The following is a 17275-nucleotide window of genomic DNA, read 5'->3' on the forward strand; positions in this document are numbered from 1 at the left end:
GATTGCCATCTGCGCGACCTACTCGTACACTCACTCGACCTTTGTACGCGTCCATACGCCCCCAAAATCGAACAATGGCCACCGAAAGCACTGGCACGCACAAGGACCCCGTTACGGGGGAGATGATCTCCAAGCAGTATGTCGTCTTGTTTACTGGATCGGGCATTCTGAAAACAATGTGTGCAGGGAGCTCAAGCGCCGTGAAAAGCAGCGGGCGAAGGAGGCCAGCAAGGCTGCGAAGGCGCAGGCTGCCCCCGCCGCTACGGCAAAGCCCAAGGCGGAGAAGTCGGCAGCAGCGGAGGAGGAGCAGCTGAACCCCAACGTGCGTCCCCCCCTCTCCCGATCACGACCCTACAGCCTCACCACGTCCCCAGCAATACTACGAGATGCGCTCGAGGGCGATCATGAAGCTCAAGGAGACCCAAAACCCGAACCCGTACCCCCACAAGTTCCACGTCTCGCGCTCGATGACCTCGTACATCGCTGAGTACGGCGCCGAGGGCGTCATTGCGAACGGCGACAAGCTTGAGGGAAGGGAGGAGCGCATCGTCGGCCGCATATTCAGCATGCGCGCCAGCAGCTCCAAGCTCCGCTTCTACGACATCCACAGCGAGGGCCAGAAGGTGCAGGTCATGGCGAATGCGCAAGACGCAGAGGACCCCGCCAAGTTCGAAGAGGTCCACGATATCTTCCGCCGCGGTGACATCGTCGGTGTTGTCGGCACGCCAATGCGCACCAAGAAGGGCGAACTCTCGATCGCGCCCAAGACCATGACCCTCCTCGCACCCTCCCTCCACCAAATCCCTACTTCCCACTTCGGTCTCAAGGACCAGGAGACTCGCTACCGCAAGCGCTACCTCGACCTCATCATCAGCCCGAACACCCGCAAGATCTTCGTGACCCGCAGCCGGATTGTTAACTATATCCGTCGCTTCCTGGACAACCTTGGCTTCATGGAGGTCGAGACACCCATGACCTCCATGATCGCCGGAGGTGCCACTGCGAAGCCCTTCGTCACTCACCATAACGATCTCAACCTCGACCTCTTCCTCCGTATTGCTCCTGAACTGTATCTCAAACAGCTCGTTGTCGGTGGCCTCGATCGTGTCTACGAGATCGGGCGTGTCTTCCGTAACGAAGGCATCGACCTCACGCACAACCCAGAGTTCACCATCTGCGAGTTCTACATGGCCTACGCGGATATGTACGACCTCATGGATATCACCGAGGCGATGATCGAGGGCCTCGTCAAGTCCTTGACCGGCGGCACGACCCTCGAGTTCTACCCTGATGGCAACGCCGGTACCGAAGGCGCGCGCGTCTTGAACCTCAACTTCCAGCGCCCGTGGAAGCGGTACGACATGATCGAGACCCTCGAGGAGAAGCTCGGGGTCAAGTTCCCGCCTGGCGAGACGCTGCACACGGAGGAGGCGAACAAGTTCCTTCGCGAGCTGTGCGTCAAGCACAACGTGGACTGCAGCGAGCCGCGTACGAACGCGCGGTTGTTGGACAAGCTTGTGGGCGAGTTCATCGAGCCATTGTGCATCTCGCCTGCCTTCATTGGTACGCATGCTTCAGATGACCGTGGTGTATCGTCAATCTAACGTTTCTTTAGTTGGCCACCCGCAAGTCATGTCCCCGCTGGCGAAGTACCATCGCTCACGTCCGGGCTTGTGCGAGCGCTTCGAGGGCTTCTTGTGCGGGAAGGAGATTTGCAACGCCTACACGGAGTTGAACGATCCCTTCGAGCAACGCTTGCGCTTCGAGGAGCAGGTGCGCCAGAAGGAGGCCGGCGATGACGAGGCGCAGGGCATCGATGAGACCTTCGTGGATGCGTAAGTGTATCTCTTATAAAGATGCTGTGCGTGACACTTATACCCCATATAGTCTTGAGCATGGTCTGCCGCCTACCGGTGGCTGGGGTATTGGTATTGACCGGCTCGTCATGTTCTTGACGAACTCAACCAGTACGTGGTCTCGTGACCGTCTTCGTGAACCGTGCTCATCACTGTTTTAGACATCAAGGAGGTCTTGCTCTTCCCGGCGATGAAGCCGCTCGAGCAGGGCGCCCCGCCTCCGGGCTTCACGGTCGAGCCGCAGCCGGGTGGGCAGGTTTGAAAAGCCTTCAGAGGCACGTAGATACATTATTTTCTCTCACTATTAGATGCAAGGCGAGGCATATATTGAAGGGCAGTCACCAAACCACTTCTTGGTAGAAACAAGCGGGTCGTGAAGCGGAGTATCACTTGTGGGTCCGTCTCGGAGAGAATCCGAAACAGGCAAAAAAGCTTCGCGGAAGTACCCGGTCAGACACACGTGACGGAAATCCGGGAGCCGCCGATCAATGATCCCTTTGTTCGACTTTTCCCAGTCCCGGCGCCCAGACTTTCATGCCTTTTTTTGGCTGCTGAAAGGTCATTGCCTGCAAACTACGAATGCGCTCTACGTCTGATCGCTGCACAAGACGACCTCGATGATGTCCTGAGGGAATTGCGCTCTACTCTCATCTCGACCTCCGAACTCGGTTGAAAAGCCTCCGCCCAGCCGCCTTTTCAATGTGCTCCGTTCGCGGCAGGACTCGCTCAAAATATCGACTCTCCGTGACTGATCGCAAATATCTACGCTCCCGGCGGAGCTCTGCCGTCGCCTCTGGTTCATCTGACGTCCGGCAAGCTTGCGGGCTTCGCGAAACTTCCTCACCCTCTGACTCAGCGTCGGTGTAGGCCGGGACATGCGGCGTCTCAGTGGACGCTAGGTCTGAATCGGATCCGATGGCTCTCGGGGGCGCATGGAGGCGGCGGCGCTCTACGCCTGCAGTGTGCGTATTTCTCTCGATCCGGCACCCTCGGCGGCGCGCATGAACGCTGGGAGGGATTCTCGCCCATACTTTCGTGGCGAAGCGGCCCCCTTCTCGACCTCAAGTGGACGTTCATCTGATGCCTGCGCGCTCTGCGTCCGCCAACCATATCACTGTCTGCGGTTCTGGAACTGGGAGAGCCTATGACGAAGCGGTCAGACAACGCAGAGATCCTGATCTTCACCCCGAGTCAGTGGGAGTTTGTCATGGCCGCGCTGTGCCGCCGACCGCCCCCCCAAGTATCACTTGCTGCCGGCGGCTGACTGATCTTCCCGCGCGTAGGGACGAACCGGCGTCTGACCCAGATTCGGGGCGTATGCGAGGGTATAAAGGGCGGATGACATAGCACGGCGGGCTCCCCGTTATCTGCAGTGCATTTGCAGCGCCACCCCCCGTGTTCAGCACATCGCTCTTCCCCCAGCGAACGCAAAGACCATAGCAATGGCCAACGGTGAGCGAGCTTCGGCCATTGTGCTTGCTTAAGTCCATCGCTGACGACCGATCGCAGAGAAGAACCAAGTCCAGAGGTCCGCCTTCGGTGCCTTCATCCGGTCTCCTCGTCGCGTCTTGTACGCCTTGGCCTTCTTCTTGGTCTTCGCTCTCAGTACGTCGCGTTCGCCAGATTCAGTTGATGCTTGCTAACTTTGATGGCAGCGGTTTCCGAGCTCGGTCTAGTTTCGCAGCAGCTCCAGCGTGGAGGCAATGGCTACGAAAAGTACCCGGGCAAGGAGTTCAAGCATGACCTCGGTCTCCTACTATTCAGCTGCATCGGCACGCTGTTGTACTTGATCGGGCACTTCTACACGAGCATGGGCTGTGCGTATTCCCCCTCCTGCTTGCCTCTCCACGATCCTGATCGCTGCTGCAGTCATCATGTTCTTCACCTTCGTGTTCGCCGTTTTCTGGGGCACGGGTGCGGGTGTGATGTTCGCCGTCACCCCCTTCCGGGGCACGAACTGTGACGCGGATCCGAGCACGTTCCCTCCTGCATGGCAAAACTACGTTAGCCAGTGCGAGATCGTGGTCTCCATCCAGGGTGTTGCTTGGGCGCTTTGTGAGTCTCCCGTTACGTCTCTGTTATCATTGTTCTAACTTGATTGTAGGGGGCCTTATGGTGTTGATGCTCGCGGGCATGATCTTCCACGCATGCGAAATTCGCCCGCGCAAGAACGTTTCGTTCTACGGCGCTTAAGCCCTATTCTCCCCTCCTCCTTTCCCCTCAATCAAAAATCCAATCCGTTCATCCCTGTACATCATTCCACTATACTCCCTTCCCATCTCCCCTCCCCTTCCCCCTCACGACTTCACGCTTCTTCTACGCATCCTCGTCTCAATTACGATGGATTAATCGCGCATCCTGCACGTCTTTGCTTTGCTTGTAGTAGATTATTTTGTTGTACTGTATCGCTCACGATTTTCACGAGCTTTCTCTGAGCCATCTAATAGAATTGCACCTGGAACCATCCAATACCTTTGCCTTTACAACATCTGCTTGATCGAGAGACTCCTGGAAAGCAAAGCAGTGGCAAAATTGCTTCGACCTTCGCCTTGCTACGGTATCCGAGTTCAGACAACAGAAGTCCTCGATTTTACTAGCGCAAAGGCCAGTAGCTACACCAACGACTGGATAACATGAAGGGACGAAGCAAGACTGAATAGCCTCGGCGAGAAGTAGGCTTGGAAGTAAGGCTCGGCCTCGATCATGTGCCCATCTTCGCACATCGCCGTCGTTTGAGCTTCTGCCGCCTGTGTGCAGGCTGTTAGCCACGGCGTTGCAGCGTGCAGGATGGCGAGGAGCACGGCATTCAGAGCAGCTTGGCGGATTGGGGGTAACTTTGTAGAACACCCTCGAACCTTGGAGAACAATGGACGCGTGTTCAAATGTAATGCCCGATTTGGTCGATTTTATTTACGCCTTGCTGTCCCCCTCCAGCACCTTTGTCCGTGCCCATCATGTCCGTCGTCGGTATTGACTTTGGCACTCTCCACAGCAAAGTAGGTATGCTCTCTGCACCTTCCTTGACCTCTGCTAAAAATTTTGGTGCAGATCGGTGTCGCCAGACACCGCGGAATCGATATCATCACCAATGAAGTCTCAAATCGCGCGACGCCGTACGTCCAGGTCGCGATTCGTGAAAGGGAACAGCGCATCTGACCCATCGCACAGGTCTCTGGTAGCCTTCGGCCCAAAACAGCGCGCGATTGGTGAGGCCGCGAAGACGCAGGAGACTTCCAACTTCAAGAACACGATCGGCTCGCTCAAGCGCCTCATCGGCCGCACGTTCTCGGACCCGGAGGTCCAGGAGTTTGAGAAGAAGTTCCTGAACGTCAAGCTCGTTGATGTACAGGGTACTATTGGCGTTCAGGTGCGTGGACGATGGCGATCGAGTTACTGGCACGCGCTAACATCCTCCGCAGGTCAACTACTTGGGCGAGCCCCAGACCTTTACGATCACCCAGCTCGTCGCAATGTACCTCGCGAAGCTGCGCGACATCACCGCTGCCGAGCTGAAGAACGCTGTCTCGGACGTTGTCATCGCCGTCCCGGGATGGTACACGGATGTGCAGCGCCGCGCGATGCTCGATGCCGCGCAGATTGCGAACATCAACGTCCTCCGCCTCGTCAATGACCTGACTGCCGTCGCCCTCGGCTACGGTATCACCAAGTCCGATCTTCCTGAGGATGGCGAGCGGAACATCATCTTCATCGATGTCGGTCACTCGTCCCTTAGCGCCTCAGCCGTCTCCTTCTCCAAGGGCCGTCTGATCGTCAAGGCCTCTGCCTACGACCGCCGCTGCGGTGGTCGCGACATCGACTACGCGCTTGTCCAGTACTTCGGCGAGCAGTTCAAGGAGAAGTACAAGATCGACGTGCTCTCGAACCCGAAGGCGACCTTCCGTCTCGCGGCCGCATGCGAGAAGCTCAAGAAGGTCCTCTCCGCTAACGCTGAGGCGCCCTTGAACGTCGAGTCCATCATGAACGACATCGATGCCACCTCGAAGCTCACCCGCGAGGAGCTTGAGGGCCTCGTCGAGCCCGTCCTCGCGCGCATCCCCGCACCCCTTCAGCGCGTGCTCGAGGAGTCCGGCCTCACCCTCGATCAAATTGACGGCATCGAGCTCGTCGGTGGCTCGACCCGTGTCCCCGCCGTCCGCGCCAAGATCCAGTCCGTCTTCCCCGGCAAGGTTCTCTCGACGACGCTCAACCAGGACGAGGCCGCCGCGCGCGGCGCCACCTTCTCCTGCGCGATGCTCTCCCCCGTCTTCAAGGTCCGCGAGTTCCACATGACCGACATCAACTTCTACCCAATCAAGCTCGAGTGGGACCCGGTCCCGGGCTCGGACGACGACACGCCCGTCACGCTCTTCCCGCACAACAACGCCATGCCGATCGTCAAGGCGCTGTCGCTGCGCCGGAAGGAGCCCTTCGATGTGCAGGCGGCGTACGAGGACCCGTCGAGTCTCCCCGGCGGCATTAACCCCTTCATCGGCCGCTTCACCGCGAAGGAGGTGCCGGCGAACCCGACGGGCGACTTTACGACCGTGAAGCTGCGCGCGCGCCTCAACATCCACGGCATCATGGCCTTCGACTCGTACTACGTCGAGGAGGTCGAGGAGCGTGAGGAGCCGGCTGCGATGGATGTGGATGGTGGCGAGGCAGCACCGCCGAAGAAGAAGAAGATCGTGCGGAAGAGGGAGTTGCCGTTCATTGCGCACAATACCTCGCTCGACAAGTCGATCCTGGAGCAGTACCGCGAGCAGGAGTCCCAGATGTGGGCATCCGACAAGCTTGTCATGGATACCGAGGTATGTACCGGATCTGAAGGCTTGAAAACTCGTTGCTAAATGATGTACAGGACCGCAAAAACGCCCTCGAGGAGTACGTCTACGACACCCGTGGCAAGCTCGACGAGCGGTATGCTGCCTACGTCCAGCCGGAGGAGAAGCAGAAGCTGCTCGAGGCTTTGCAACAGGCTGAGGACTGGCTCTACACCGAGGAGGGCGAGGACGCGACCAAGTCTGCATACGTCGAGCGCCTGGACGCCCTCCACAAGCTCGGCGACCCGATCACCTTCCGCTGGCGCGAGAACGAGGAGCGCGCGAAGGCGATCGCCCAGCTGCGCGAGACGCTCAACAATTACATGGCGCAGGCGACCTCGGGCGAGGAGCGCTTCTCGCACATCGCGGACGCGGACAAGCAGTCCGTCGTCGAGAAGGTCGCGACCGTGCAGAAGTGGCTCGACGACCAGATCGTGCGCCAGAGCGAGCGCCCGAAGAACGTGGACCCGGTGCTGACGACGGCGGAGATCGGGAAGAAGCGCGACGAGGTCATCTACTTCGCCACGCCCATCCTCACGAAGCCGAAGCCGAAGCCGCCTGTCGTGCCCGGTGCGGGCTCGGGCACGCAGACGCCCAAGGGCGAGGCGCCCAAGACGGAGACGCCCCAGCCTGAGAAGAAGGACGAGGGCGCGCAGGGCCCCTCCGAGATGGATGTAGACTAAATTAGACCCGCCTACTGACGACAGCCTGGGATGATTCTAGTAGTGTATCTGCCGTAGAGCGCCAACTGTAGCTATAATGTGAGAACTGTATTTCAGATCATCCTGGATGTATGACCCTCACTCGACTCATGACTTGCCATGCAAGAAACGGTCATTGTCAACCGTGGGAATTCTTCGTGACTGATTCACGTGACACTAAAGTTGAACCGTGACTGAAGCGGAGGAGAGTAGGCAAGCATGGTACAAACCGAAGCACTACTATTACTTAGGCTAATTGATCACCCTAAGCAGCAAAACACTGTTTATCCGAACCGGCCTGTACTACTGATCTGCAGGTATATCAGTTCGAAGAGAGGCAAAGCAACCCGAGCTGGAGGATTCCGCAGGCTCCGAAGAAGGCCACCTCGATGAGCGGCCAGGAACGTACCGAGTGCTCAGTGATCTTCTTCAGGGCCGTCAGTGGGTCAATATCGTGTACAATACCATATCCCAAGCAGGGCAAGCGACATTATAGATAAATTAGAGGGGTTTAGTACAACAATTGCCGAGGGTAATAAGACAGTCAGCGACGCAGTCGACTTGAAAGTATAGCATCCAGAGGTCCATGCAAAGCAAAGAGGTAGTAAATGAAAGGGATATCTAAGGAGCGGGTATGTCTCGTGGATAGGCGAGCGTGGGGTGAGCAAGTGGGTGAGGGCAAATCAAGTGGGTAACGGCGGTGTATAGGCCGAAGCGGTAGTACGCCAGGTACTCTGCGCGTGAACGTAAAGCATCGTCGCGGTAGGGTCGGGTCGGGTCGGTAAAGAGATGGTGGATAGAAGCAAGAAGAGCACATCATCGCAGGCAACGTAGTTTGTGGATCACCTCCTGCATGTCATTCTGATTCCACTCGCCGCTCCAGTTCTGCCGCTTGTCGCGCTTGATGACCGCCGCGTCCCGCCTCGCCATCGCGAGGAACTCCATCTCGCCCGCGGTGACCGCCGAGTGGAACAGCCCCTTCTCGTCGTCGTACTTCTGGTCGCCGCGCGCTAGCCCCCCGTCCGTCGCGTACCCGTCGTCCAGCACGTAGTCCGCGAACGGCGTGTCGGGGCGCGCGACGAGCGCCGCGGGCGTGCGCGGCCTCTGCGTGTGCACGTGCCCGATGGAGAACGACTTGGAGTGCCGCTTCGCCGCGCGCGGCGCGAATGTAGGCGTCGCGGGCGATGTCGCGATAGCGGCCGCCACGTCCCCTGCGGCGACCGCGGGAAGCTCCCGCGTCTGAAGTTGCATCCTCTCTGGGATAACAGAGACCTCGCGCAGGACGGGTGCTCGCACCTCGCGCGTTTCGCGTACTATGGGCACCTCGCGGATGGCATCTCCGTCCGAGTCGGAAGAGGGGGACTCGGGGTCGGCGACGACGGCGATGGGGGAGGGCGGCGAAGGGGCGGCAGGTGCGTTGGGGAGGGCGGGAGCGCTGAAGATCATGGGAGAGAGGCGCATGGAGCTGCTGTAGCTCGCGCGCTCGAGCGCCGCGTAGGGATCATCTTCGTAGTTCGCGTTCGTGGGCGTGATGCTCTCCGGCTCCTCGGTGGCGGGCTGCAGCCGGCTGGCCTGGTACTCCTCCGCGGACGCGATAACCAGCGGTGCTGGCCGCACCTTGATAGCGGGGGAGGCTAATTCGTCCGGCCGTTCGGATGTACCTTGGGAGATGCATTAGCGCATGTTACGATGTTCTAAGTCCGTGGTAGCGCACCTAGCAGCTGGCTGGCCTTAATGAGCTGGCGACGGCGCATCTCCTCCTCCGGCGGTGTTGGCAGCATCGACGAGAAGGACGAGGAGGATGAATGGGCGGTAGAAGGCCTTGATTGCACGTTCGATGGTGGCCAAGCGTCGTAACTCTCCACGGACGGCTGAGACGAGTGCGTGTACATCGACGGCAGGGACGACTGGGACGCCTCGCGCGACGTCCATTGCGAGTCGTAAGAAGAGTCGGGGAGAGAAGATAGCGACGGCTGCTGGCGCACGTTTCGCGAGTAGTTGTCGAATGGAATAGTGCCCCTTTGCCGGGGAGGCGGTGGGGACTGTGGGGCCTGTTGGGACAGAGAAGTAGAGGTCTTGCGCCTCAGGCCGCCCAAGCCGAAGAGCGACTTGGACTTCGTCGTCCCACTCTTGCTCGAAGAGTCCGAGGTTTGGCTTCGAGGGAGGGACGAATCGGAAGTATTCTGGTCGCGTGCGCTTTTTGCCTCCTTCTTTGGTTTGCGCTTGACCTCAGGAAGAGGGCGCGGGGCCTTTGCACGCGTGCTGTCGTACGCCACATACATAGATGGTGGGGAGGGCGCGCGACGCCGCTGCTGAGGCTTGGGCCGCTTCGAGCCCGAGGTGGACGAGCCGGCGCTGGAGTTGAGCGACGGTGTGCTCGACATGCTGTCGTGCGCGAAGTGGTCGTCGCTGACGAAGACAAGATGAAGAAGGGAGAAAGAGCGATCAACGTTAGAATTACACGGGGCGGAGTATAAGGGTCGTGCGGAGGGAGATCGATCAGCGGGGAGCGCGTGCGGCTGGGCGCGTCGGACCCACGACTTGTTACAACTTGGTTACAAACGCACGCAGGCTCGGAGGTGCGTGAGGGGGCTGCGCGGCATATATGGGCGGTCCCCGTTATATGTAGTAAACCGGCTGGATGGCCAGCAAGCGACCGGTTACGTGTCACGCGCTAGCGCAGGCGAAGAGTTGGTTCTTCGTCCAGAACTGCTTGCAGTCCTGTTCCTGGTGCGGCTTCGGCTTAAGTGAGCCTCAAGCGAGGAAGGGGCGATCGTTGAATGGGTGATGAGAGATCAGCGGGGTGTGTATGGACTTTGCGGGTGCGGTGATAGGACGAGCAGGACGGTGGGTGGGGTGCTGTGGGACGCGTCGTGCCTTTTCAGCCCGTTCTTATCGCTGCTCTCGCTGCCGGGGCGACGATGACGACAGGACAGGTAAAAGCCTACACGCATCACGGTCGATATGCTGCGCGATGACATGCAGGGTGCAGACGAGGATGAACTGATGAGCCCGGATCAGTGCGCCACGCGGAGTACATATCGTCACAACTACCCGTTTGGGGAACAAGGGCGCGCCTCAAACGGGCGCGCAAGGCGGGCGGCACCGATACATGATAGCCGAGCCCCCTCAGCTCGCAGGTTCAGAGGTCAGAAACAGTCGTGGCGCTCATCGCAAAACCAATCCTCGAGGATCGTGTGCGGCGGCTCGCTCGTTCTCGGAGACGACCATCAGATTTTATCGCGTCTGTACTGCGTGTTGCCATCATGCGGGACAAGGTCCTGGTCTATTGTCCGGCGGCCTGACTGGGGGCCCCAAGAAGTACACGCCGGCTCTGCATCGGATCGGCGAGGGACAATGCATCCAACCGCGCCAGAATCGCTGGCGGGGAGGCAATGCCGCGCGTACCTCGATCTTCTCCTCCCCCATCCCACGGTGAGTGGGTATGAAGGCCGTCCTTACTCAATCCTTGCCAAGGAAGTGCTTTCTTGTCACACTTCGCTTATGCATGGCCTACGCAGTCGACCTGACGCAGAGGATAGGATGAATCGCAATGGTAGGAGGACATGCAGTCGATGTTACAACACTGCTGGCGCCCACGAAGAGCAAACGGCGTTGATAAATAGGCACAACAACTTCGGAGTTCGTTGTATGTAGCACCGGAGTTCGCCGAATATTATACTGGAGTTCACTGATACGGTGTTAGCGAGACTGAATGGCGTGCGAGGCGAACCTGATGAAAGTTGACATACCCTGGCGCTGTATACAATATGCACACGACTGCAAATGGCCCTCTGACCTGCTCGGGTTCGCCAGGCAGCCGACTGACCCTGGTCTCATAGGTTGTCCCAGGTGAGGTGGTCCAGGACGCACGTCCTTCAGCGCCGGGTAGTCACCCTGCCAATTTCCCTAACCCTCACCTCCCCACGAAATACCACGCCCAAACCCATTCTTCCTCAGGCGCAAAGATCGTCATCTCCGACGGCGTCCTGCGATGCCAGTGTCTGTTCGAGTCGCACGAGGCGCGCGCGTCTAGCGCGACAGCGGGCAGACCGCTCCCAGCAGAGACGTCAGGCTTCGAATGCGCTACAGAGCCGCTCGGTTGCGCACCAGATTCGTACGTGGATGGGCCCCTGGAAGTGCAGGTGGATGGCCCGCTCGCAGTACAGGCAGATGGCTGCGCGGACAGACCGCTCGCGTACGGCATCGAGACGCGGTGTTGCGGCGGGGCGTAGCTCGCTTGCGCAGCGGTGCATTTCGGGAGAGGGGGAGATGGTTTGTCTGAGCTTGAGGTTGATGCAGAATGACGATCGCCCGCGGGCTTCGATGACGAGGGTGGCCGGCCTTTGGGACCTACGAAGAGCGAACGCACCCATCGGCGAGCGTCGCGAATACCGCCGAAAGACAGTGTAGACGATAGAGAAGACGTCGACGAGGAGGCCGGGGAAGTAGGGTCCGTGACGGTGATTGTCGCGACTGACGATGTCCGTAAGGATGCAGACGAAGAGGATGCTGGTGTGCTGTCGTTCTTCGCCGCAACTCCTGATTTGTTGTGGTTAACTTGTGGACTCTGCGAAAGATTGCTTTCGCCTCACCTTCACCGCCATCCTCATTTCCCTCGTCGACTTCAACCTTCCTACCCTCCAACTTCCTCATCGTCTCCTCCAAGATGCTCTCCCTGTCCTTTCCATCGCCTTCCTCGTCGTCCTCGTCCTCCACCTTCTGGCCGGTTCCTTCCACGTCCAGCTCCTGGCTCGGCACCCGCGTTTCCGGCTGATATGCCTCCTCTCGTGGTTCCGTTCGACTGCGATCCCCCCACCTCTCCGCCCGCCGATCCTCCCATCGCTGCTTCAGCCCCGCCAATCGCGCCTCGCGCACCGCGAGCTGTCCCCTGAGCTCAGCGCAGCGCGCTTCCTCTTGCGCGATGGAGTAGAGCAGCTCGGCATGCTGTTTGTGGAGAGGGAGGTGGGCAGTGGCAGTGGCGTTGGTGGGAGCGTCGAATGTGCCCAGGACAGGCGCGCTAACCGGAGCCTCTGAGGACCACCAAGGCCGCGAGTCCGTCGCATACTGAGTCTCAGCGCCGCTGCTCGCCGTTTGACCATGCTCGCCGCCATCTTGGTACCGTGCGTCGGCTACGGGCAGCTCGGAGCCGCGTATGAGCAGCGAGCGACGGCGGGCATGTTTGGTGGGGGGCTCGAAGCTCGGCGAATTTGGCCTGTATACCACCGACGAGCGACGGCGCGTATGATGTGAGGGCGAATCCGGAGGGAGGTACGAGATGCTGGGTTTCCGGCGGCCGACGGGAGTGGGTGTGGAAGGAGGGGTGATGAGGGCGGCTGCGGCGGGGTGGGGAAGGGTGGATGGTCCAGGATCGTGTACAGTGGACGAGCCAGGGTGGGAGGTTGGCAATGGTTGGTCAATAAATAGTGAAGATGCCGTATGAGATATCGAGGACGATGCTTGCTGATTAAATATGGTGGAAGATGCAAGATTAGAATGAGTGGGTGCGTGTTCGTGATGAAGGTCCGAAAAAGAATAATCGTGGTGTGGGGGCATCTCGATCGGCGACGGTATGGTGGGCAAATGCCGTAGGTCAGCCAGCGCTCGCAGTCGGTGCGGCTGGTATTCCGTGGACCGACGCGACGGCGGACCGTCCGTCACTGATGATCGACGCGTAGGTGGGCCGTCCACTGATCGACGTGGTATACCGTCCATTGATCGCCGATTTGTCACCGGCGGGCCGTCGAGGAGCTTCAACGCGCGAGGAAGCGACTGCCTCCTGTGATGCAGGACGCTGGAGCTGGCGGAAGGCAGAGGCGATGAAGACCTGGAAGAAGCCGAAGCGCTCGAAGACGTAGAGTCCGACGATAAAGTCGAGCCAGAATGTACAGTCGACATGGCGGGCGGCCAGACGCGAAGGACGAAGGACGGTTCAGATGGCTATGGACATGGAGGCGTAAAGCAAGGCAGAAGGAGGCGCAATGTCAGCCAGCGAGTGGCGAAAAGGTCAACCTCGGGTAATTAACGATGATGCAGCGCTTACCTCCGTGCTGGGCAATCTTGTGTATTGTTTGCCGCGAAGGAAGCAGATGGGCGGGCGTGTCGCAGTGCAGCAAGGCGAGTGGGTTTCTTGTCGCAGGCGGATGCGAGAAGATGAGTGAGATGGTGCGTAGGAGTGGCGAGCGCGTATATCCGCAGTGAGTTTTGTAGCGCGCGGGTCCGAGTATGGGCTGCTGTCGTCATCTGAACATAGCCATTCGTAGGGATAACTGTGCCGAGACTAGACACAGTATCGGAGGTATCTCAGAAGGCGAAGAGCGAGGAAATAGCTTCATGCCGTATATCTCAAGCTCCAGACGCCGTCACATGGGGGAATTTTTATTTGCGCAGCTTAGTCTATGGTGGGAGCGACCTGTTCCGTCAGATAGACGTCGTTTGACTGATGAAGAATCGTTTGGAGAGAACCATCGACGCCAGGAAAGACATTACAGGACAGCAATGAGTAAATCCAAGGTTCCTCTGTTCGATGATGGTGGTCAGAAGCAAGCACGTCCGGCATTTGCCGCTCAATTCCCCACGGTTCAACTGCTCCTCCCTCACACAGAATGATGGCTGCATCTGTGGAAGCACTTGAAAGGGAGATATGTGAGGTCAACAGAATTCTGTTCATATGAACAACAAAGGGAGTTCCCAAATGGAACAAGGACATCCAACGCAGGTGCAACGGGTTTGAATGGCCGAGTCGATCGGTACCTCACACTTGCACATCTACCGAGCATCTTGGCGTGCACCAGATGTCCACTCAATGTATACACCTTCCACCCTCTCCATTCATCTCTACAAGTCTTTAGTCCTTGTTGACTGCGAAACACTCGAAGGCCGCTCTCAAACTTCCTTGACCAACAACCGAAAATCACCCACGTGGCGACTGCATAATGACATGCAGCGTTGATTGACTTTACCCCTGCCCTCCATGCCGCCCGCGCTCTCCCTCAAGCAGCGGCTCGCGGCGTTGTCGCTGGCACCCTCGGCGCCGTCGTCGCCGTCCCCCTACTACCCCTCAGCGGATTCGCCGACGCCAACGTCGCCGCGCCGCAAGTCCATGTTCCATCCCCCATGGTTGCGGCGCAACGAGGACGGGCCAGTGCCGGCGCCGCAGTCACAGCACGAGAAGGTGCAGGAGGTCATGAACAGGATGATATTCCAGGCGGGCGTTGACTATGAGTGCGTGAAGCGTCTTCTTGTTATGGAGCGCGCGGCTAACGATCATGGCTAGGACGCGGCCGATGTACGTGCACTGCGAGGAAGCGCGCGCGCCTTGCTGACCTATGTACAGGGTGGTGATGTGCGCCTCTGCGCTGCCTGACCCGAAGGAGGTCAACTACGACGTCCTCTTGACGTGCGCCACCCATTCCCCTCATGCTCCTATCCTAATCCCCAGAGCAGGAGGATACTCGCGTACTTGAATCTCTACGGTGCGGTGCTCCAAGTTCCTACCTCTACACTCGCTCACCCTGCAATCAGTGGAGTCCGACTACACCGTCGTCTTCTTTGCCGCGGGCGGCAGGCATACGCCCGGCTGGAACTGGGTATGGAAGGCGTACCGCAGTCTCAGTCGCAAGTACCGCAAGAATCTGAAGCGCTTGGTACGATCCCTCTCCTCTCTCAACACTTACACCCTACTAACGATGCCCTAGTACATCGTGCACTCGACGTTCTTCTCCAAGAGTGCGCACACATTCCCTTCATTTGAGACTTCTTCTGACAACGCATAGTGCTCTTCTCGCTCGCGGGAGCCATTATCAGGTGATAACACGCGTAATTCTCTGTGCGCGTCGTCTAACAACACGATCTTCCAGCGCCAAGTTCTTCCGCAAGATAGAATACATCAGTACCCTGTCCGAGCTTGCATACCATGTGCCTTTGACACAGATCGATATCCCACCCGCGGTGTATCAGTGCGTGCTGCTTTTTCCGCGACACTTGTCCTGAACAATTTCCAGGGAGAACGCTCAGTACGAGCGCGAGATTGTTCTGCCAATGCCTGTTCGCTCGAGTGTGTTCGGTGTACCACTTGAGGAACTCATGGGCTATGACGGCGAGAAGGGTGGCATACCAAGGGTAGTAAAGGACTGCATACAATTCCTTCGAGAGACGGGTATGTACAAGTGCATCTTCCGATCATAAATTGCACTGACCTTCATCACAGGCTTGCACGACGAGGGACTCTTCAGACGCTCGCCGCAAACTACCTTATTGCGCGCAGCCCAAGCGGCCTACGACCGAGGTCAGTAAAGGCACATACATTCACCTTCAACGTTGTCTTATCATTACTCCAGGCCAAACCGTCTCCCTCGAGACCTTCGGCGACCCCCACCTTGCCGCGGTCCTCCTCAAGAAGTACTTCCGCGACCTTCCCGAACCCATCTTCCCCGATACCACCTACCCCATCATTCGCAAGTGCCCCGTGCCAACGAGCGATCCGGCCGACATGTCTGCTGTCCTCTATATTCGGGAGAATATCCTGCCTGAGCTGATGCCGTGCGCATATATTTTGCTGTCGCATGTTCTTCGTGAGTACTACAACCTGTTGGCTTAGGTGAGAAGTCGCGTTGACGAATGCCGTTCAGACCTCATGCACGAGGTATCACTCATGTCGGCGAGCAATCGCATGGACGCGCACAACCTTGCCATCGTCCTCTGCCCCAATCTGGTGTCCTCGAAGGCCCCCATGCGTGACGTGATGATGTGCTCGATACCCAACGGACCCTCGCCCTTCGACATGCCGTCGAGCTCGTCGCCCAATCCGAGCTCCCCCTCGACCCCCTCGGAAGGCTGCGCGACCCTCGGCATGGTCATCAAGCTCTGCATCCAGCGCTACTATGAGATCTTCGACGAGGTGCGCGACCGGAGCGAGGCGATCGCACCCACGACGGACACGGCCGTCGTCTCCTCGTCTGCGTCGACAGCGTCGGGCGCCAGCCAGGGGTGGAATCAGGGCTCAAGGTGGCATCAGAGCGGGCAGCTGTACACGCAGAGCCCGCAGTGGAACCAGCAGAGCCCAGGGTGGAATCAGACTGCGAATCCCAACTGGGCGCCGCACACCAGCCAGTCGTACGCTCAGTCCCCAGGCCAACAACAAGCCTGGGACCGCTCGCCCAGCCAGCCGTGGATGCGGCCGTTAGCAAGCCCTGCGAGTGGCACCTTCCGCATTGCGGACGAGGACGAGGAGGACAGCATCGATGATATCGCCGTCGACGGCGGCCTTCCATCTCACGGCCGGAAGCATTCAGTCCAGCGCCCTATGAACGGCCACGGCCCGCCCAGCGCCTTCCGCCCACGCCATCGTACCACGCAGTCCGGCATGTCGTCGCAATCTGGTGTGTCCAACCGGTCAGGCCTTTCACAGTCGGGCTCGGGCGCGTCCCTCAGGTCCGCGCCTGCACCAGGAGGCCGCTCACCGCAGCACGGCGACTTTGGCACGGTCGGGCGCGCACGTTCGACGATCAGCATCGACCACGGTGGCTTCGGCACGATTGGCGCGGGCGGGAAGAAGGGGTCGATCTCGGTGGGGCGGGGGACGACGAGGAAGGCGGCGGGCGCGGGAGTGGAGGCGATTGGGATCACTGCGGCGGGGTTCTTCACGCCTCCGAGTGAGGTCGTTGCGCCTTCGGCTGAGGCGGAGGCGTCGGTCGGGGCTGTAGGGCCGTCGACGGTGACGGAGGAGTCTTCGGCGCCATCTTCGTCGACGCCCAGGGCTTCGTCCGAAGGCGAACCGTCTGCGCCGTAGTTCTTATGATCTGTTTTGTATCGATTTCTCTTGTCTAATCCTATGCGACGCTATGATACCCCCATACTCTGCGTTGGCAGATACCATCCCTTCAAGGCAGACAAACAA

At 59.1% G+C, this 17275-nt stretch overlaps 7 protein-coding genes across 7 annotated transcripts; 5 read left to right on the forward strand and 2 right to left on the reverse strand.

Moving 5' to 3' along the window:
* Positions 1-74: 74 nt before the first annotated feature.
* Positions 75-2118, forward strand: SCHCODRAFT_02509747 (lysyl-tRNA synthetase; the record flags this gene model as incomplete). The annotated part of the gene is made up of 6 exons (XM_003029200.2): positions 75-136; positions 187-322; positions 375-1563; positions 1616-1835; positions 1888-1967; positions 2018-2118. 6 exons carry the CDS (start codon positions 75-77, stop codon positions 2116-2118), a joined length of 1788 nt encoding a protein of 595 aa, XP_003029246.1.
* A 1386-nt stretch (positions 2119-3504) lies between these two features.
* Positions 3505-4049, forward strand: SCHCODRAFT_01101792 (uncharacterized protein; the record flags this gene model as incomplete). The annotated part of the gene is made up of 3 exons (XM_003029201.1): positions 3505-3673; positions 3726-3911; positions 3961-4049. 3 exons carry the CDS (start codon positions 3505-3507, stop codon positions 4047-4049), a joined length of 444 nt encoding a protein of 147 aa, XP_003029247.1.
* Positions 4050-4616: 567 nt separating this feature from the next.
* SCHCODRAFT_02633672 (heat shock protein 70) lies at positions 4617-7542 on the forward strand. The gene is made up of 5 exons (XM_003029202.2): positions 4617-4852; positions 4905-4969; positions 5025-5223; positions 5276-6664; positions 6715-7542. The coding sequence occupies exons 1-5, from the start codon at positions 4811-4813 to the stop codon at positions 7357-7359; spliced, it is 2340 nt and encodes a 779-aa protein (XP_003029248.1). The 5' UTR covers positions 4617-4810; the 3' UTR covers positions 7360-7542.
* Positions 7543-8193: 651 nt separating this feature from the next.
* SCHCODRAFT_02670175 (uncharacterized protein) lies at positions 8194-9761 on the reverse strand (the record flags this gene model as incomplete). The annotated part of the gene is made up of 2 exons (XM_003029598.1): positions 8194-9038; positions 9092-9761. The coding sequence occupies 2 exons, from the start codon at positions 9759-9761 to the stop codon at positions 8194-8196; spliced, it is 1515 nt and encodes a 504-aa protein (XP_003029644.1).
* Positions 9762-10051: 290 nt separating this feature from the next.
* Positions 10052-11069, forward strand: SCHCODRAFT_02360465 (uncharacterized protein). The gene is made up of 2 exons (XM_050342474.1): positions 10052-10812; positions 10899-11069. The coding sequence occupies exons 1-2, from the start codon at positions 10342-10344 to the stop codon at positions 10905-10907; spliced, it is 480 nt and encodes a 159-aa protein (XP_050198743.1). The 5' UTR covers positions 10052-10341; the 3' UTR covers positions 10908-11069.
* A 144-nt stretch (positions 11070-11213) lies between these two features.
* SCHCODRAFT_02601401 (uncharacterized protein) lies at positions 11214-13275 on the reverse strand (the record flags this gene model as incomplete). The annotated part of the gene is made up of 7 exons (XM_003029599.2): positions 11214-11253; positions 11298-11366; positions 11488-11663; positions 11750-11919; positions 11973-12592; positions 13086-13204; positions 13267-13275. The coding sequence occupies 7 exons, from the start codon at positions 13273-13275 to the stop codon at positions 11214-11216; spliced, it is 1203 nt and encodes a 400-aa protein (XP_003029645.1).
* A 1070-nt stretch (positions 13276-14345) lies between these two features.
* Positions 14346-17244, forward strand: SCHCODRAFT_02633680 (Rho GTPase activation protein). The gene is made up of 12 exons (XM_050345780.1): positions 14346-14601; positions 14654-14665; positions 14714-14776; positions 14824-14852; positions 14902-15023; positions 15075-15105; positions 15153-15183; positions 15237-15335; positions 15381-15535; positions 15587-15664; positions 15717-15950; positions 16008-17244. Exons 1-12 carry the CDS (start codon positions 14351-14353, stop codon positions 17165-17167), a joined length of 2265 nt encoding a protein of 754 aa, XP_050198744.1. The 5' UTR covers positions 14346-14350; the 3' UTR covers positions 17168-17244.
* Positions 17245-17275: the final 31 nt, after the last annotated feature.

This window comes from Schizophyllum commune (assembly GCF_000143185.2).
Source record: "Schizophyllum commune H4-8 unplaced genomic scaffold SCHCOscaffold_9, whole genome shotgun sequence".
NCBI lineage: Eukaryota > Fungi > Basidiomycota > Agaricomycetes > Agaricales > Schizophyllaceae > Schizophyllum > Schizophyllum commune.